General features: G+C 36.7%; 1 protein-coding gene across 3 annotated transcripts in view; it reads left to right on the forward strand.

Moving 5' to 3' along the window:
• The window catches only part of UVRAG (UV radiation resistance associated), a 323,849-nt gene that overhangs the window by 165,904 nt on the left and 136,401 nt on the right, over positions 1-21,544 (forward strand). For all 3 annotated transcript variants that reach the window (XM_022593856.2, XM_022593855.2, XM_089915322.1), the window contains 3 exons: positions 15,653-15,737; positions 17,504-17,591; positions 18,496-18,556. In XM_022593856.2, coding sequence (XP_022449564.1) covers positions 15,653-15,737; positions 17,504-17,591; positions 18,496-18,556 — 234 coding nt within the window. The remainder of the gene's footprint in view (positions 1-15,652; positions 15,738-17,503; positions 17,592-18,495; positions 18,557-21,544) is intronic.

The following is a 21,544-nucleotide window of genomic DNA, read 5'->3' on the forward strand; positions in this document are numbered from 1 at the left end:
TTCCTGTGCTTTCTCACCTCTGTGCTTGTTATGAGAATATGCTTTTCCCATCTCTACCTGGTTCAGTTATTTTGCTCCTTCAAAGACATACTTAAATATGAGCTCTCTTTAGAGGCTTTTTTTCTCCCTCATCCAGAGATTTCTTGCTCCTCCTGTGGACCCATAGTATTTTTTAAAAAATATTTAATTAATTAATTTATTTATGCTTTGCCGGGTCTTAGTTGCGTCACGTGGGATCTTTAGTTGCAGCATGCAGACTCTTAGTTGCAGCATGCGTGTGGGATCTAGTTACCCGATCAGGGATCAAACCGAGGCCCCTTGCATTGGGAGTGCAGAGTCTTACCCACTGGACCACCAGGGAAGTCCCCCCCATAGTATTTTTATGTTGCTTATTTTACTTATGAGTTGGTTTGGACTTTGAGGGCAGAAACTTTACATTTTTATGTTAGTATCCTTCTTAGTGCCCAGCGTAGTGCCTTACGTGGCACCCAGCGTGCATGAGCACAGAGTGAGGCTCTGACGGGCTCTCTTCTAGGTAATGTGCATTACATATAGTGCATGAATCTTTTATCCTTAGTTCATCTGCAGTGCATCCTTTTTTGGCTATTTGTTTTCAGTGTATTTCAGACAGTTGAGATTGATAGATAAATGACATGTAATGGCAAACAGAAAATCAATTGTGTTGGGAGTGTATTTGGAATGTGAATAAAGTAGGCCGTAGTTAACAAGTTTTAAATTTTTACACTGTATGAAATACAGGTTAGACTCAAAGAATAATTTTGTAACTGTGATTTTACTTCATTTCAGTAATTTTAGAAAAATATAGTTTAAATTTAAAGGGATAGGTTTTGATTCAGAGTGCTTTGATGCATGCCTGGCTTCATTGTTTGCCAGCTGCGTAACCTTGTCCAATTACTTGACTTCATCTCTAAAATAAAGTTAATAATAGTACTTATGACTATGTTGATATCCTGCTGAGTTTTAACAGGCTCCTAAGCTCTGCTGATGTTGCTGGTCTGTGGAGCACACTTTGTGTAGCAAAGATGTGTATGATGATCAGATGAGTTGTAAAATTGAAATGATCTTATAAAAATAGGAACAAAATGCTTTCTGTCTTATTCCTATATCACACCTTGTTGAACTTCTGTACTGTTTAAAATAAAGTCCTTCCTGACTGAAGATGGCCTCCTATGATCCACCTCAATCTGAATGCTTTAGCCATACTCACGTTCTTTTAGAACTAAAAGAAACTTAAATTTGCTTTGGTCTGTCTCACTTGCACTTACGCCTCTGTTAACTGGCGCTTTCTCCAGGAGATCTTCACTGGCTCTCTTCCCTTCGGTGTGTTTCCATAGCACCTGTGCTTTCCCATTATAGCATTGTAGTTGTTAGTTTGTTTCTTCCTCTAGTAAGATCGCTGAGGGTTGGGGTAGTGCCTGGGGCATAGTAAGCATTCAACAAGTGTCTGTTGAAGGAATGAATCATAGTCTAATGTTACGGGCATCACTGCTAAAGGACGAAGACTTCTGTAGCTTCTAGCTTAGTATTCATTTGGGAAAACTGATATTGTCATGAGAAATACTGTAGAAAAAGTGTATATTCTTTGGCGGTGATTGTCAGAAGTATCCGTGTTCCAATACAGATTGCATATTAACATTTATACTTGAGAGTCTGGGATAATGCCATTTAAAGTCATGACACATTATGAGCAAAGTCCATTTCCATAGAGTGACTCCAAATAAATAGATAGCTGTGGTGTACATATAAGATCTCTTCTGTGAAAAGACACATTTCTTTGGTGCTTTGGAAGTACCATCAAGTTTTATAATACTCAGACTGCTTGCTACCTGTAGCATGTATGTCTACATATCTTTTTCAAGACCATAAGTTTTTAAAATGAAAACACTATAGGATTTTAGAGGGGTTAGGGACTTTTGCCTTTTTCTAATAAGAGAAGCAAAAATAATAATAGCTACAGTATTTCAGTTATCATACTTATAGGTATGACATGAGTTATTTAATTACCACAGCAACTTTATTAGGTAGGTACTATTATTATTTACATTTACAGTTGAGGAAACTCTAGGTCACAGTCAGAGACAGTAAATACCTTACTGAAGTTCACACAACCAATGACAGGTGATGTGGTTAAAATCTTTCTGTTGATTCCAAAACTCAATCACAGTATGATACCACCTTTTTATCAGTAGTGTGATGTGTAAAGTCCATGGAATGTATATTATTCTGGCATATGGTAAAAAGATAGGGAGATACAGTTCTTCAGTTGTGTTCCCAGTTGTGTTTTTCCCTCTTATACTGATAGAGGGAAGTCCCAAGAAGTCTATCACCAGCCTTGAAACAGGTGAACTTCTAAACAGTGACTTCTGTCCCATTTAAAAGCCTGAGGTGTAATAATAATTGCTCATATTTGTAGAATGCTTATTAGTGCCAGGCAGCGTCATGTGTTTTCTATTCTTCATCTTATTTTGTTCTTACTAATTTTCCTATGAATTAAAGGTATTGTTATTGTCTCCCTAGTAATAAAGATATCATAATTATCCAGTTTATAGATGAGGAAACTGAGTTTCAGAGGCCCAGAGCCACATAGCAAGTTATGACAGAGCCTGTGTTCAAAGTTACTGGTACCAAACAGTGCTGCAAAGGAAGATGGTAGGATTTTGTAAATACCCATTTTAATTCTGACAGTCAAGTCAGAATTAGTCAGCACATTCTTGTATCTCCACTTTATCATGGAAAGAAAGGCTGGCGAAGCTCAAGTTAAATATGTATTTGCCAGAATGGGTCAGAATTGTTGGCTTTTAACACTGACTTTGTACTTCAGGAGCTTTCATCCCATTTTATATGTGTTTTTTGAGATGAGTATTATTTTATATTTCTCTGAACTCTTAGAATCATGGGCGGGTTAGGATCTAATGTTGGCACTTTGGGCTCAAATCTAAGCAGGAGAAAGAGTGCTGCTATTGGCTGTACTTTTCTGCCATTGGGAATCTCTGTATGCTGTGGTGGTAAGATCTGAGGGGTTGGAAAGAAGGGTTGGCTAGATACAGATAACCATATTTCAGTACCAGTCGATCCTAATCTACTTGTTAGGGACCCCTGTTCTTTATAGTGATTCTGCTAGGTTACCAGGGACTCATTCTTATCTATTAAAAGTTCATTTGTGGTGAACATCATTCTTGTATGCTTACATGAATGTACTGTTTAATGAATCTTGAGCCAAGTTAAAATATTTTAGAAGCACTTGAGTCACTGATACTGGTGACATGAAGGGGAAGAACGTATTTGTCACTGCGTGTGCAGCTTTGATTTAGTGTGTTTGCTAGCCAATAGTGAAGTGATTGGCTAATAAAAACGTTACTGGTGGCTTCTTACATATCACGACTTCTCTTTGACACTCGGTGCTTATCTGCATACTTGGTTCTCAGCCCCAAAGCTCAGTTAGGATACAGAGTCAGTAATATGTGACATTTTGTCTTTGCTACTGATTTTTCTGAGTGACCATAAAGGAGCTAATTAACTTCTGAATCTTTTTATACATCTGTGTAGTAAGGATAGCAGCTCATAGCAGTGCCATAGGGATTCATTTGCGTAAACATTTGGAAGAAACTAGTACCTATTATATATTTTATACTTTTGTTTATGAGAATTCATTGCGGCTGAATGATATATCGCAAAGAGGCAAAAAGATAATTTCTATCCATGCCTCTGACTTGCTGGGTGGCCACAGAACTCTGAGGGGCCTGTTACTCCATACCTGTAAGTTCCCCCTTCCCGTTCCTGGAAGGCAGTGGTTCTCAACTTGTGGTCTACAGCAACTTCCAGCTGGGTCACGGGCTGATCTTTTCAGCATTAATGTTTATTAGTGTATATATTCTCATTTCCGGCAGATAAATTAGTTATGATGTTTAATTAAAAAAACAGGTTTCCCCTCATTAGTGTCTCAAGCCGAATAACCTTCACATTAACTAATTATATATTGGTTTACAGGGTCTTTTGCTCTAACTCAACCCCCAAATCTTTGAAATGAGAAGCAGCACTCTAAATTAATTTGCTTGAAATTTGGTTTAGAAAATGGTATGAAACATTGGTCTTAAGGAAATGTGTTTAGTAGAACTGAAACACACTTAAACATGTTGATAAAATTTAAGAACTCTTCAGTGGTGCCTGGGGAGTGATGTTAACTTTATAAAAGCAGAGTTCCCTAATCTTTGTAGGAAGGAACTACTTTTTAATCCAATTAGTTTCTTGATATTAATGATAACATCTATGTAGTACTTTATAGTTAGAAAGTGCTTGCACAAAGATGATCATATTTGATCCTTAAAGTATCCCTGAAGCTAAGTATGGCAAATATTGTTATCTTCATTTTATATATGAGATGCTGAGAAGGTAAGTGACTTAGCGAGGTACAAACAGACAGGAACAAAGTTGGAATGTAGATCTAGACCTCTTGTCTCCAAATTCTGTGCTTTTCTCACTATTCCATACTATCTAAAACTTTGCAAAATCTGAATCCTACATAAATCCTAGGAAGCAGGTAATTTTTATTGAAATCCTGTAGCATGCCAGATCTTTTTTCACTTATGGTATTATCATTTAATTCTTAAAATAGTACTAAGAGCTAATAATTATTACTCCCTTTTTCCAAATGAGGAAAACTGGGGCTTAGAGACATTTCTCAAGGTTGCATAGATAAGTAACAGATCCAGATTCCGATTTTGATTTATTTCATTCCAAAGCCTGTCTTGTTTCTAACTAAACATAATATCGTTGTTGCTTTCTCTGGTATATGTCTAACAGATAAACTGATGGTTTGCTAGTTTTCCATTTCACCTATGGACTTATATGGAGAACTTTGTTCTGCTATATTCATTTTTATTACAGGATAAGTAAAGTGAATTTTCTCCAAAGATTTCTTTGATTTGGTTGTATCTTAACTAAGAGATCTGGATTAAAGATCTGTCGGTCTCTCAGTTTGTCCTTAGGCAAATCATCCAACTTTTGGGGCTAATTTCCTTTTCACAGACAAACCAAACAAAATTTTGAGTTATATAGTCAAGATTTCTTATAGCTCTGAGATTCTAGTTATCTTAGGAGATAGGATTGACAGAAAGGATAGGGATCTCTTCACCTTTTTTGGTGAATCTCTTTATTTTTTGAAGTTTTATGCTAATGATAAATTTCCCAGCAATGAAAAGAAGAAAAGAAAAAAAAAGAAGATTCTCTGACCCACATGTATCTATAGATGCCATTTGTTAACTGGAAAGCCTCCATTAGGTGGGAATGACCTATTGGAATTCTCTAATCAGCCATACTCAACTCCTATTTTACAGAGTCTTTGATCTGTTTTGGTAAGCAAGAGCAAAAACTCATTCTGTAAGTGACATTGTGTGTAGAAGAGGTCAGAAGTGTCAGATTTCATTGCTCAGATCTGGGGAGAGAAATTCCTGTTGGTAATTTCAGTGAATAAGAAGTTTTGATCCTTTATTGCCACAATAAGAAATGATTTATATGAAGTTTCCATCAATTATATAGTCATTTTGCAATAAATTTGAGTAATTAAGGTGAAATATATATATATATATGGTTTGTTCTATTTAATTAGCTTCTGCTTGGTCAGTAAATTATTATGCTTATTTGGCCTGCATCTCAGATTAAAGAAGGATCACACAATATATTTAAATTGGTGCTTTCGCTTCTATCAAAAGGTTATAGATTTCTATTTGAACTTACAAAGACATTATTAAGCATTGTGTAACAATTTTCTCCTCATAGGTTCTAAGGTCACAAGTTGAAAAATTAGTTCTCACAGACCTTACAATTCAAGATATATTTATTACAAATGACGGCAAATTTAAATTTTATTCGTCTGTATACATGCTCTGATTTTCCTGGAGCCATCTGACAGGAATTCCTAAACAAATTTCCTTCAAAATTAATATCTGCCTTTCAAAATTTTGGGGACCTGAGGATAATTTTCCTCTGGGATTTATTAAAGTTTCTTTACTTTCAGTTGTTGGCCTGTATGCAGCTTGTGAAAGGCAGTAAAAGACAGACAGACAACTTGGTGGTGGGGCAGGCAAAGGTGGTTTCTAAGTAAACCTCAGATTTTCTTTTCAGAATGATTCATTTTCCATATATTTGTAACGATTTATTTCAGTAATATCTTAATTGGATTGTAAGAAAGTCAAACTGTCATATTTTAATCTCCCCCTCTCCCCCTATACTTGCCATGGAAAGTATAGATGTGTAGAAATAAGCCACCGGACAGAATTTTATTTTGGTTTGTCATCATTTTTTCTCTACTTATTACCCCAAAGCATTGGAAGTAGCATTTACAAAAAATACATGTACAATTAGATGTTTTATCACAGAAGTAAAAGGAGATCGTAAGGCATGTAAAGGATGTGGGAAGGGCATTGATGTGTGTATGTACACGTGTGCCTTTGTCAGTTCATTTGTTCATCATTTATGGAGCAGACAGAAGGAACCAGGCATTGTGTAAGATGTTAGAAACAGAATGACAGATGTGATGGTTATATGACAGAAATACATGGAGAGTACCATAGGAACACAGAAGATGAGCATCTGAAAATCAGAACACCATGTAAAGGAGGTGACATTTGAGCTTAGTCTAGGAGAATATGTAGTAGATAGCTATGGAGGGAAGGTGAGACTTTCCAGGTAGAGGGAACAGCTATACAGAGGCATGGAAGTAGAGTAGAGAATTTCAGGTAATTCCAGTAAAGCCTCAGCTAACCTTTGAGTAAAGGTCCCCAGGAGAGGCTAGACAGGTAAATAACAACCTAATCATAAAGGAAGTTATGTCATAAAGTTTGGAGATCTATGGAAATAAGCAGATTTCTCAAAGACAAAAAATAGATACAACTGTGTTGATGACTATAATATAGGAGATTAGACGTATGTTTTAGAAAATTCTCTTTGAAGAGTTAAGCGTAGAGAATTGTCATGACAGAAGTTATTATAGTAATCTAAGCAGTACGTAATTAAAATCTAAACAGTTTGGAAATGTAAAGGGAGGAGGGAGTGTGTGGGTTCAAGAGATATTTAATGATGGACTCTACTGTTAATGGTTTAGTGGATTGGAGGAGAGAAGGAGAGAGAAAGATTTAGATAATTTCCAATTTCTGGTTTGGACAACTGGCCAGATAATTAACCATTCATCAGAACAAATATTGGAGGAGAAGCAGATGTTGGGGGAAAGGGAGAAAGGGGAAGAATCAAGACTTCCAATTTTGGATAATTACCTAATGGGTAAGATAGTAAACAAGAAACCAACAAATAAAGTAAATGTCAGATTGTGAGAAGGACTAGAAACAAGCTGTGGTGATAGAAGTTAACTATGGGAGACCATTTTTACAAAGATTGCTCAGAAAAGGATGGCTTGAGGAGCTCAGTCTTGCAAGATAAGAATTGCTGGGGTAACAACAATGGGAACGGCACGTGAAAAGGCTTGGACATAGGAAGTGCCTGTATTGTAGGATAGAAAGGCCGCCACTGTAGCTGGAACATAATTTGTTAGGAAGAGAGTAGCAGCATGACATGAGGTTGGAGAAGAAGGAATTCAAAGTGTAAGCGAAGATATTTGCCTTATCCATTGAACAGGAGGAGAAGGCTAAGAAAATGGCATGGAGGCTGCCGAGTTTCATATTAGGTGGTAGGTAGGATTATGAAGAAATCCTCCTATTATTTCAAGGTTTACGAGGTAAGGTAATTAATATATTGGACTTAGAGGAGGTTTAAGGATTGGGTGGAATGTATGGAGTAGTCATCTCCAAGAATGAGAAAGCAGACTAAGGAGGAAATTGTGATAGGATTATTGGATGTGGTGCCTATTTGTGCTTTGTGGTTGTTATTTTTAAGGTAAAATCAATCAGGCTGGTTGTGTACTTTTCTCTCTCTACTTGGAGCTTCATGGGAGCAGGTTGAGAAAATGCAAATATTCAGTAAAAGTGAAATTATCCCCATTTTACAGATGAGGAAAATGAAGTTCAGAGAAGTTAACACTTGTTTACAGTCGTGAAAGTAAAATTTAACCCAGATCTTTCTGATTCCTAAGTCCATGGGCTTTCCAGTATAGTACACTTCCTCCCATAGGATCTGCCTATTGTTTTTAAGCATTAAATTAACACTGACCTTCTTAGCTGTCAAGCCAATTGTGTAGAGTTATGAAAGGTACCGGTGCTTCCCTTTGCCTGTTACAAGGAAGTATATCAGTTCTTTAGGGAGAAAAAAATCTTCTCTTGGCACCAAATTCCAAGAGGAATTTAGCATGCAGTTTCTTATGTGCTAGATATTAGATATCATAATGAAATACAGTCAATTGCAAATTTTTGCAAAAGTTACAGCAAGAAATATCTGTTAACCCTTGAGAACGGGAACATCATAAATCATAGTACAGAAAAGGCATTTCTGTGGGGAGAAAAACTAAAATAGTCAAAGTATATTGCTTTTTGGTCATCTGCCTTGATGTAGAAAGCTCAGAAGAATGACAATTTATTGGTTTTAACTGTAATTTTGACAGGAGCTGGCCACTGGCCAGTCTGAGACCAAACTCTCGGTGAGAGGGAGCCTAAAGAGTCTGTGTTTTGTTTAGTTGATTGAAACAAGATTCATATTCTTCAGCTATTCAATTTATAGGAGACAGCATTGACATTTGGTTATTAAAATTAAAGTGTCTGACTTGAGTTCTTGCTGAACAGAGGGGCCATGGTGTATCATGGATAGGGCCAAGGGTTTCAGAAAGCAGTTTCGAAGTATGGTAAACCAAGCCATGTATTTGCTTTCTCTCCCTCTCAGTGACTCATTGATATGATGATAAAGATACATGCATAAAAAGTAAGTCCTTGGTGATGGTGAAAATAAAAGAGGGTGCCATTGGAATAGCAAAGATTTTTGACATAGTTCTCAAAGACACAAAGTAGATAGAATTGTATTGATGAATAAACTAGAGCAGAGGAAAACTGCAACCTGGAATACAGTGGAAGAGGCTGCAGTGGGAGTTCCTGGTAGAGCTCTCAGATACCTCAACTTGCAGTTCCCAGGTATGGAAATCAGGAATGATGGAGCAATAATTAGGGTAACTGGGCCTACTGGCCCATTTTCTTTCCTTTGTAAATTTGGGGTAACTTCCTATAACATTTGCTCCAACTGCTTTCTAAACATAATGGATTCCTGACCTGGTTAGGTTCCGTGGTATGAGATTTTGGCATAGAAATGTAGAGCAAAGCCTGACTGTGGAATTTTACAACCAACCCAGAGGGAAGACATGAAAGGCAGCTCTACTTAAGAGTGAAATACCCTAAAGTAACATAATCCCAAAGTAAACTTCTCCTTATTTGATAGTGATTTAAAGTAAACGTACTGCCTTCTCCCAGCATATATACCTTGAAGGAACGCTAATTGTCAGCAAGAACTGCCCACTTACGCTGAGCTGCCATTCAGGGGTGAAGCCTTTTATGTAAATAAATCTTTATAGCTTCAAAGGAAACCTGCATTATTACCTATACTAACCAATCTAATCACTTATTCATGGATTTAAAGGGAAAACCAAGGGTCATCAGATATTTGAGGAAAACACTGTGAATTAGACCAGGTTGAACAAACAGAATAGCTGACCTAAAAGAAACAGAAAATACAAAGCACAGAGAAGAGCTTTAAAAAAACTTAAATTAATATCCTCAGATTTGACTTCCAGCCTCTGGGATGTAGAAAGGTGGAAGGAGCATCACTTCCACACTAACAACAAGAGAAAGCTGGATAATGTACAAAATTATAACTTTTCTTGAATCTATCCAAGTACTAAGATTTCAAGGCAGCCAATCCCTAGGGGAGGGAAAGTATCACTGAGAAAGCCCTACCCAGGGACACAGAGTATGGCCTGGTTTAACCAGGACAACAGAGGAACTTCCCTCCCTTCCTCCCCAGCCAGGCTAGAAAGCATAGAATAACAAGTCACTGTAGGCGGAGAGGCAAGAGCATGGTGAGACACCCTTACTTAGGTGCTGGTTCACAGGGAATACCTAAATCTGGGAATAGTATAGTGTCATTGAGAAAACGCCTCTGTCAGACCATCTTCACCATTACCACCAATGCCACCACCACCCCCAAAAGGGAAAAATTAGAGGCAATTTGAAGAATGTGATGCACTGAAGGTAATCATGGCAGCAACGGAACCCAAATCCAGCTCGGTTTGATTGTATTGACTCATTCCTCCAAATTAACAGAAGAATAAGCATGCCTTTTTCTTTCTCTGTTGCCCTGCAAATGATGTTCAGTATTAAATTAAAATTTTTGAGACCAAAAAAAAAAAAGCAAAACCAAAACAAAACAAAAAACCATCACTACCATTACCAACACGACCACCAACAACAGAAGGTTGACAGGAGAAGAAATTAACAGAAAAAGACTTCAGAGATGACTTAGATGTTGGGACTGTCAGAGAGAGTATTTAAAATAACTATGGTTAATATGCTTCAGAATTTTGTGGAAAGGTGGATAACATACAAGAACAGATGGTAAATTTCAGCTGAGAGGTGGTGGAAACTGTAAGAAACAGTCTAATGGATAGACTGTAAACCAAAAACACAGTAATGAGCTGAAGAATGTCTTTGACAGACTCATTGGTAGATTCAACACAACTGAGGAAAGAATCATTGAACTTGAAGATAGGTCAACAGAAATTACCCAAACTGAAGTGCAAAGAGACCCTTTCACATAAAACTAAGTTATTTCATTATCAGCTGTCTTATACTTTAAGAAATAATAAAGGAAATTCTTCAGCAGGAGAAACATGATACCATACAGAAACTTAGCTCTACACACAAAAATTGAGAACTCCAGAAATGGTTGAAAGGAAGATATTGTAAAGAAATTTTTTTCTTATTTTTAATTGCTCTAAAGACTATTGATTTTCTAATGCAGAAATAATGTTTTAGAGTTTATAACATGCATAAAGTAAAATTTATGAAGTATTTTACGAGTGGGGAAGGGAAGAGTTGGGAGTGTACTGTTGTCAGGATTTTATACTTTACATGAGGTGGTATAATTTTATTTGAAGGTAAACTGTTATTAATTTAAGTTATATATTGTAAATTCTGGGGCAACCACTAAAAATTTTAGAGGGAGGTAAGAACGAGCTGATAGTGAAGAAAGAGGAAGTCATAAAAAAAATCCAAAAGCATAGAGAAAGAGGGATAAAGAAACAAAGATTAAATGGAACATTGAGAAAACAGCTAACAAACTAGTAGTTTTGTTGCGGTACGTGGGCCTCTCACTGTTGTGGCCTCTCCCACTGCGGAGCACAGGCTCCGGACGTGCAAGCTCAGCGGCCATGGCCCACAGGCCCAGCTGCTCCGCGGCATGTGGGATTCTCCCAGACCAGGGCATGATCCCGTGTCCCCTGCATCGGCAGGCGGACTCTCAACCACTGCGCCACCAGGGAAGCCCAAAATGGTAGTTCTTAATCTAAATGTATCAATGATTATATTAAGTGTAAATGTTCTAAATACCTCAGTTAAAAAAGAGATTGTTCAGATTTTATAAAGATTAAAAAAAAGACCCAACTAAAGCCTATCTACAAGAAACACACTTCTAATTTAAAGATATAGATAGATTAAAGGTAAAAGAATGGAAAAAATGCACTATGCAAATACCAACCAAAAGAAGGCCAAAGTGGCTCTAGCAATATCAGGCAAGGTAGACTTCAGAACAATGAATATTACCTGCAGTAAAGAGGGATATTACATTATGGTGAAGAGGCAAATTCATGAAAAGATGTAACAATTCTAAATATGTATGAATATAACAACTAAGCTTATATATATGTGTGTGTATGTGTGTGTATATATATATATATATATATATATATATCTCAAAAACTGATGGAACTGAAAGGAGAAATGGCTAAATGCACAATTATAGTTGGTAACCGTAACACTAATTTCTCAGTAATTTATAGAATGAGTAGAGAGAAAATCAGTAAGGAGAGAAGACATTAACAACATTATCAACTAACTTGACCTAATGAGCAGTAGAACACCAGCAGAATATACAGTTTTTTCAAGTACATATGGAATATTTAGTTAGGCCATATTTGGTGTCATAAAACAAATAAATGCAAAATAATCAAAATAATGCAAAGTATTGTCTCTCACCAAAACAGAAATAGCTAGAAATCACTGACTGAAAGATATCTGGAAAACTCTTAATATTTTGAAATTGTACAACAAACACACACACACACACACACACACATACATACCATGGGTCAAAGAAAAAATAACAAGGAAAATTAGAAAATATTTTGATGTGAATGAAAATGAAAATATATCAACATTTTAAGGGATGCATGCTTAGAGGAAATTTATATCATTTGATGCTTATACTAGAAAAGAAGAAAGGCCTTCATTCAGTAACCTAAGCTTATACCTTAACTAGAAAAGAAGAGCAAATGAAACCCAAATCAGGCAGAAGGAAGGATATCATCGAGGGCAGAAATCAGTCAAATTGAAAACAAAAAGAGAGTAGAGAATGTCAATGAAACTAAAAGGTGTCCTTTGAAAAGATCAATAAAATTGATAATCCCCTAGCCAGACTGACTGAGTAAAAAGAGAGAAAGCGTGAATTACCAGTATCAGGAATGAGAGAGGGGATATCACTACAGATCCTGCAGCAATTAAAGTAAATAAGGTAACATTTTGAATAACATGATCGTAGTATGTCAGAAGGGCACTGGAACAAGGCTGAAGGCTGGTCAAATCTGGGACCACTTGAGCACCAAAATAATTAAATCCAGTAATGAATTATAAATCTTTGAAAAATAAAAGAGAATTCATGATTCCATACTGATAATAGATAGCTAATGGAGAAGGAAGGGCTGTTGCTTAGAGAAGAATGCTGAATGCTGACTGATAAGTATGGAGAAGTACTGGAGTGGGAATATTATTTTGCAACCATAGTAGTAAAAATTGATTCAAGCAGAAGACACCAATCAATGCTAAATCTGGGGAGAAAGTTAGATGAGAAGCAGGATATATCCATGGTCTTAAAGATGGATATCATTGTTTCTATATGTAATATCCTTAGGAGGACACAACACCAATCATGTAGTATTCAGGCTGGTAATATATAACTTGAACAACATGTAAAGAGCTTGAGCACATCATTGCCTCAGTGTTATTACTTCCTATGAAGTGACTTTTGGAACTTAGGTTGAGTTTTCTGAGGTATCTTGAAATACTTAGTTCTTCTCTACCTGAGCCTAATTAAACCAGACTCACTCAGTTTTGTTCCAGAGACCACCCGGTGACCAATGAGGCGTATTACCTTTTAACAGAAAAATAAACCTGATATGTTTTGGAGAGATGTTGCCTGTCTGTGTTCTAAAGCCTTAGTTCTGTTAAAGCCTATGGGAAAACCATAGCCTTTCAGGAGACCTTTTTCTGGGTTTGGATCTACTCTTTTACTTTTTATTTGGAAATCATTTTGGACTTATAGAAAAATTGCAAGAATAAGAGTACAGAGAACACTTACATTCTTCACCCAGATTTACCTATTGTTAACTTTTTACCCCATCTGTTAGCTGGCTGTGTATTTTTAAATTTTGTTTTCCTTCTTTGTTTTGCAGGAGTTTTTGTTTTTGTTTTCTTTTTGGTCGTGTGATATGTTCTAAAGACATTCAAAGCTAAAGAGGGTGCATACATTTGCATTTTGAAACCCAGATCTGTCTTGGCCCATTTGTGATTTCACTAGAATTGAGACAGCCTTTTATCTGGGATGAAGAATAACATTGCAAATTTGTATAGTGGTGGAAGAATTCATGTGCTTTCTGGTAAAAGTGCATTGGGTGAGGGGTAGAGGTTGTCAATCCAAGTGTCTTCTGAAATCATTCAGGGATTATCTCAATGCTATCTATTATCAATATGGAAATCTGGTGAGGAATTATATTGGGGCTAAAGAAGATAAGTGGTATTCCTTGATTAAGTTCTGTTTGGGGAGCAGAGTTAACAACTTACTGGTCATTTAAATACAGTAGAGAGAGAAGAGCAGGGTGCTTAGACATATGTTGATAAAATTACTTAGGTTGGTGAATTTAGTTCTAAGGTCCAAACTGTATTTTGATCAATTAAACTACTTCTTGTTCCTCCCTAGATGTGCAGAAGAGTTTAGGGCACCTTTTCCTGTTAGATCATAGTTCATGAAACTAAGCTTCTTTTTTTTTTTTGCCTTTTTTTTTTGGCTGCGTTGGGTCTTCATTGCTGCGTGCCGGCTTTCTCTAGTTGCAGTGAGCGGGCTTATTGCGGTGGTTTCTCTTGTTGCAGAGCACAGGCTATAGGCACGGGGGCTTCAGTAGTTGTGGCTCACGGGTTCTAGAGCACAGGCTCAGTAGTTGTGGCACACGGGCTTAATTGCTCCGCAGCATGTGGGGTCTTCCCGGACCAGGGATCGAACCCGTGTCCCCTGCATTGGCAGGCGGATTCTTAACCACCCCGCCACCAGTGAAGTCCCTAAGCTTCTTTTTAAGATCTAGAACTTAGTATGTCAGGATCTAAGACTGTTTTTCTGTGTTTCAGGACCTTTGGAATTTCCTGAGACAGGCTCATTTTCTTAGAGTAGGAAGATGTAAAAGGATTTTATGATCACATGAATGAAAATGGAAGTTCCAAAGTCGATATAAATACAAAAGACCAGGCTTATACACAAATATTAATCATTGCAATGCTAAAGCAATCTTGTAGTGGAATTGAGGTATTGGGGTATCAGTTAAAATGTGGAATATTCTTTTAATTCACATCTATGGAGTTAAATTTTACAAGCCATTAAACATTGTAACTCAGACTATCTGTCAACATGTAAAAATGCTTGAGACATAATTTGGAAAAATCAGAATACACATTTCCTGCACACTGTGATTGTAACTAAAACTACTTATGTATATGAATAAGATGAAACTTCATAAAAAACTTAATATTGATGAACTATATTGTGGTAGTCAATATGCGGGTAATTTTTCCTGCTCTACTTTTTATACTTTCAGTAATGTTATATAGCATTTGCAGTTAAAAACAAATTAACCACCTTTTTAGAAAAAATTAAGCTTTACTTTTTAGAGCAGTTTTAGGTTCATAGCAAAATTGAACAGAAGGTACAGATTCCCCATATACTCCCAACCGCCCACCTGTGCAAAGCTTCCCCCACCAAAGTGGTACATTTGTTACAATTGATGAACCTTTAGTGAATCATCCTTAGCACCCAGAGTCCATAGCCAGTTTTTTAAAAAATGAAGTTGTCTGAATTTTGAAAATTGCATCCGGGTTTCTTCGTCAGTGACCCAGAAATCTGTAGGCAGAGAATCCTAGACTCTTACTTTTTGACTCCTGCTAGAAGCAGTATAAAAATGGAAGCAACAACAACAACAAAAAAAGGAAGCAATAGGAAGTTTATTCTCATTAATCCCCCCAGAAGTTCTCCAACCCCAACCCATTTTACCTTTTAACTCTTTTTATTTCCCTCTCACAGTCAGGGGACTGGGCTCTGCCTGTTCGGTTGTGACTGGGCAGTCCTGTCTGCAGTGTTCCATCTGGAATTGTCTCCTTTCGTCTCTCTCTAGGAAGTGCATTTTCGGCTGAGCACCTCAAGCTTCAACTCCAGAAGGAATCCCTAAATGAGTTGAGGAAGGAGTGTACTGCGAAAAGGTAAATGGAACACTGAGAATGGTTGTTATGAGTGTCGAGTTTACTTTGAGGAGAGGATTTGGAAAAGGAGTATTTTTTAAAGCTGCCGGTGTTAGTACCAGTTAATATGTTCAACGCCACTTTCACTTGTTCAACACCTACTGTGCTAGAGTCGGTTATGAGACCTCCTAGTATGTAGTCAGAATCGGAAGCATGGACACTGTTCTAGATTTCAGGGCCTTAGCACTGTGACTTAATGTTTGAATCTCCTCCTCTTCCTGTCTTCTACGTTTAGTGCAGCTTACAGTTTTTCTTCAGTAACTCCTTCAGACTTCTGTTAGCTCTCTTGGCTGACCTCAACAGCTCCCAGGTTCTCTCTCTAACATCAGTCTCTTCAGTTTTCAGTTCATCCTCCATGTTGCTAGCAGACTTCTCCTAAAATACTATTTTTTTTTGTTTTGTTTTGCGGTGCGCGGGCCTCTCACTGTTGTGGCCTCTCCCGTTGCGGAGCACAGGCTCCGGACGCACAGGCTCAGTGGCCATGGCGTACGGGCCTAGCCGCTCCGCGGCATGTGGGATCTTCCCAGACCGGGGCACGAACCCGTGTCCCCTGCATCGGCAGGCGGACTCTCAACCACTGCGCCACCAGGGAAGCCCTCCTAAAATACTATTTTACCATCATTTTTTCTCTTCTTAAGAACCAATGGTGATTGTTTTGCCTCACTGTCAAATAACCTTCAATAAAATGGCCCCATACAGCTGTAGCTAATTGCAGTCGCTCTGTGACATTCATTTAACAAATGCTAATAGTTTTTCCCGTTATTTTTTCCAGCACATGCTTAACTTGTTACCACCTCTGATCTTTTCCTCATCTTCACTCACTTTTCCTAGAAAGTCATCCCATCCTGCATTTTTCTTTAAGAAACCTTAGCAATTGAGAAACCCGAAAAGAACCTTGGAGATCATCTAATCCTCTCAGTTTGCAGATAGGAAAGCAGAGCTCTGGAGGTTACTCTGTCCATTTCACTAGGAAAGCAGGACTAAATCCCTGTAAGTCTTCAGTGCTCTTTGCATTGTACTACTTTAGGTTCCACTTTGACCTACTGTTTCTCCTAAATTACCTCCTTTTTAATTGTTGACACAGCTGAGCAGGTAATATGCTCTACGGGTATTTTAGCTGTTGGTCATGTTTCTTAAATAGTTCAAGAGAAGAGCTACATCATCTCATGCCACAGCTTTTTGCTTTGTCCTTTTTTTATTCTGTTATTTTTGTAATATGGCAGCAGGTTATTTTTTGAGGTAGTTATAATATCTGTAGTTGTAAATGAAAATAGAATACTTTTTTGAGGAAATACCATATGGATATTTCCTAAAAACAAATTGGCCTCAGGTTAAATGAGACCTTGGTCAGCTTACTGAGCCTCTCTAAATCTTGTTTTCTTGTTTGTAAAATGGGTATAGTAATATCAACCGAGTAAGTTGTTGTAGTAATTAAAGCCATTTGTGAAGCTCCTGGCATGTAGTAGTAGGTGCCCAGCCAGTGATTTTGTACGTTTCACATCTCTTAGCATGGTGTTGGACACATAAAATAGGCCTCAGTGTAGTTAGCTTGATTGATAGTATTTAGTGATAGGTCATGACTCATGTTAGCTATTATTCTTGCTTCTACTTCTGTGGCCCAGTACAGACCATTAATCTTTCTCTGCCTCAGTTAGGTGGAAATAACTGTTAGAAAGCATGCAAACATGTTTTTTTTTTAACAAATGTGCTTTTTTTTTCCTCATTAGAGAACTCTTTCTGAAGACTAATGCCCAGTTGACAATTCGTTGCAGGCAATTACTATCTGAGCTTTCCTACATTTACCCTATTGATTTGGTAAGTTTCAAATTTTCTGGGGGAAAAAAAAATTTTTTTAAGATGATTTCTGTTTGAAATTTTCTCTCAAAGCAAAAACTCATTGCTCCAGTCTTAATCATATGCTCTGTCATGATTCATTCAGAAGCTAATATTTATTTAAAAAGTAGATTTGGAATTAGTTGGCATTAGGTTCCACCATTTGATTTTTTTTCTATCAGTTTGGTGGTGGGGTGCACTCATCTTCATCTGAAAGAATGCCAAGTTATTTCTGGTTTTTCTTTAGGACCTTTTCACTCAACCAGATTATCAACTTTCACCATATCTGACACATAGATGCAGATACACGTGCATTGCTTTAAAAATATAACGGCGAATTAATTTATATTTATTAGTATTACCTAAGATATTCCTGAGGTAACTGTCAGGATATTAAGTTTCTGAATCTGGTTTCTTAGAGTAAATACAAATGTAACTGGTTAGGAGTTTTTTTAGAGAACTAAATCTGCTAAATTTGGTGGTTTTGTTTTCTTTTTAATGAAAAGAGACTTAAAAGACTAATTTTCTGAGAGGAAACCTAATAGGATTTTAGGTTGCTCACAGAATCTTGTTAATTCTACTTAAAAATTTTCATTTATAGCTATGAATTGGTCAAACGATAGTTTTATGATTAAAATTTGACACGGTTTTTTGCTTAGATATGATGTTTTAAATGTTTATAGTATAGAGAATTTGAAGTGTATATCAATGTACAGAATAGTATAATAAATCATCATGTACTCATTCAGCTTCAACAATTTGGTTAATAATTTGAGTCTATGACAGTATTGTCTTTGAATTAATACTGACGTAAATTTTTTCGATTTAGAACTTCTTTGCTTTATACATAAACAAAATTAATTTCATTCTTTGGTTGTATTTACAGAATGAGCATAAGGATTACTTTGTATGTGGTGTCAAGTTGCCTAATTCTGAGGACTTCCAAGGTATCGTATTTCTTATACTTCTAAAGATTTGGTATAATATACGGGTATGTTGCAGGGAAAAAGAGAGAGATCTTGAAATGTTGGTTGCCTGGCACTTTATCCAGAGGGTTTCTGGACCTTCTGTCCCTTCCCAATTGTAAGTATATAGAGTCAGATTCCCTGATGGAAGACTTAAGAGGATATTTGGTCTAATCATGAAAAAACAAAAAAATTGTTGAACTTTCTATTTGAAAGTTAAAAGAAAATACTTTTTGAATGAGCTTTAAGAAAATCAGACAGTAGGATTCTCAAGAATACTAATAATATCCCTGTCCTTTTGGTTTGATTTTTCATGAAAAATTTGTGTTGGGAGCAAAGCAATAAACATTAATTTGCTCTATTTAGAAAACCATATTTCTGCTGATGTAAAATGTATTTGAAAATTTAATTTTGTGACATTCCCACCCCTGTAGGTTAAACTTGTTGTACTGTCATTTCTGTCCTCTTTTAACTAAAATAAATTTACATTAAAGATGTTATAGATATGATTCATAGTAATTGCTATATTTAAAAATATTTTTCCTAATCCCTTTACCAGTATGCCAGAGAAAAGAACTTATTTTATTTGGCATATTGGTTAGAAAGATTACTTTTATTGTTAGCAAAGTGGGTTCTTTTCTCCTAATATAAACAGTGCTTTGAGGACTGTTAAGTAGTTGTGTAGATTATTCCCAAAGCTAGCACATTAATCTATTTGGGAATAAGTTATTCAAGAAGAAAGCATTACTAGTTCTGATTGGGACTTTCTCCCATTTCCCTATAAAGAAAATGTTGTTATTTGTGGTCCTTTAACATTTAAGACTGTTTTAATATATTACCTCCTTTGTCCTTTACAACAAGACTTACAATTAGTTGGGACGTAAGAAGAGTGATACAAATGAACCTAGCTATGAAACAGATACAAAATCAGGGACACAGAGAATAGACTGGTAGTTGCCAAGGGGGAGAGGAGTGGGATTTTGGGATTAGCAGATGCAAACTGGTATATATAGAATGGACAAACAACAAGTTTCTACTGTAGAGCACAGGGAACTATATTCAGTATCCTGTGATAAACCATAATGGAAAAGAATATGAAAAAGAATATATACATGTATAACTGAGTCACTTTGCTATATAGCAGTAATTGATACAACATTGTAATTCAACTATACTTCAATAAAAAATAAATTAAAAAAAAAAGGAAGAGTGATTAAAACAGGAATGGGAAGACCTATATTTGAGTCCTGGTTCCCCTTCTAGAAACCATCTATTTTGGAACAAGTCATCTAAGCTTTGAGTTGATTTTCTAATTGATAGTATGAGCACATTAGTTCATGTACTACCTGTTTTACATGATTGTTAAGATTTTATTTAAGGGCAAGACATTTTGCCTTATAAGGAAGGTGGTATAATCTCATTTTACAATGTGTAAATGAGCTATTTAGTGACTTGCATGAGACCACAAAAGCTAAGCAATGATCTTGCTGGGATTTGTCTGGTTTCCATTGTACAGTGTTCCCTCTAATCTCTGTAAGTTATACAGATGTGCTTTGGTGTTAATTTTAGCTGTTACTTGTATGTTATGGTGTCTTGAAGCTCATGACACATCTTTTCCCCCATTCTTTCATTCCTTCATTTATTTAATAAACCTATTAAGTACCTTGAGCCCTGTGTCGGGTTGCAGGGATACAGAATATTCATTTATTGAAAAAAATAACAGTTGAGCACCTGAATGCCAGACACTGTGCTGTGTTTTGAGGATATAATGATGGAAAAAGCAAATATATTCTCTTCTTTCATGGAGCATACAACCTATTGAGGGAGACAGGCAATAAACAAGAAAATAAGTATTTAAAAAGTGGATTTATATAAAGGAATAATTTAATAAAGGAATACACTATCTTAGAGAATAGGGGAACCTACTGTAGATAAAGCAGTCAGAGAAGACCTGTCTGAGGAGAAACATTTAACCCAAAATCTGAAGGCTGAAAGGAACCAACTACACTACAGCTGGGGGAGGAGCATTCTTAGAAGAGGGAGCCGTCATGATGGAGGATATGGAGGAATGGGCTTGATATATCTGAAAAAATTCAGGGTGAGGGGCATGGGAGAAGATACCTGTATTTTGGGCAGATCATGTAATCTCTCAGAGCTTAATTTCTTCACCTGTAAAATGAGGTAATATTTACATCTTAAGTTCATTGTGATGATTGACTGAGATTGCATTTGAAAGGGCTTTTCATATAGAAGGCACTCAATAAATGTAATTGGAATTAGTTGCAAGAGAGAGGAAGGAAGGAAGGACAGAAAAGACCAGAGCAGCCCTGTGTAGCTGGAGCATAGTGAGAAAAGGGAAGAGTTCCATCAGAAGAGGTAAGAGAGTCAGCCAGGGCCTTGAGGCCTCTGGAAGGAGTTTCTATTTTATTCTCAGTGGAGTGGGAAACCCCTGAAGGGCTTCAAGAAGGGGGATGATATGAGTTGATTTATGTTTTTTAAAAGTTACAGTGGCTGCTAAATACAGAATGATCTGAGAGGCGGCAACAAGAGAAGCAGGGCTATCAGTATTGGAGTATCACCTTAATTCATTCTGGGATGTTTCTTGACTCTATTTTTGTTTTCTGGAGGTGATTTATTTCCTAGTTTTTCCTAGCTTTTGTTTGCTCTCTATACTTAGTATGCCCAACAAGCTGAATACATTCCTTCTTCCCTTAAAAAAGTTAGTTTAGCTTTCAAGTGCAGTTTTTACTGCTAAAAAAATGAAATGGGAGATAAAATGAAATAAATATTTAATTCTACTCTAAGGCCCTGTTTACTTCCCATGACTCCTAGGAGTCAGAAATTTTAAGCAGCACATATGGTAGTATTGGACTTTAAAATCTTACGTTGGCATTCTGTAAGGCACTTCCATGTACTAAATTTACTGAGTGCCTTGTGTGTGTCATTTACGGTGTCAGGTGCTGAGAGTAT

Source organism: Delphinapterus leucas, chromosome 7, assembly GCF_059928025.1.
Source record: "Delphinapterus leucas isolate spDelLeu-1000000601 "Yukka" chromosome 7, BTC_Dleu_Yukka2, whole genome shotgun sequence".
Taxonomy (NCBI): Eukaryota; Metazoa; Chordata; class Mammalia; order Artiodactyla; family Monodontidae; genus Delphinapterus; species Delphinapterus leucas.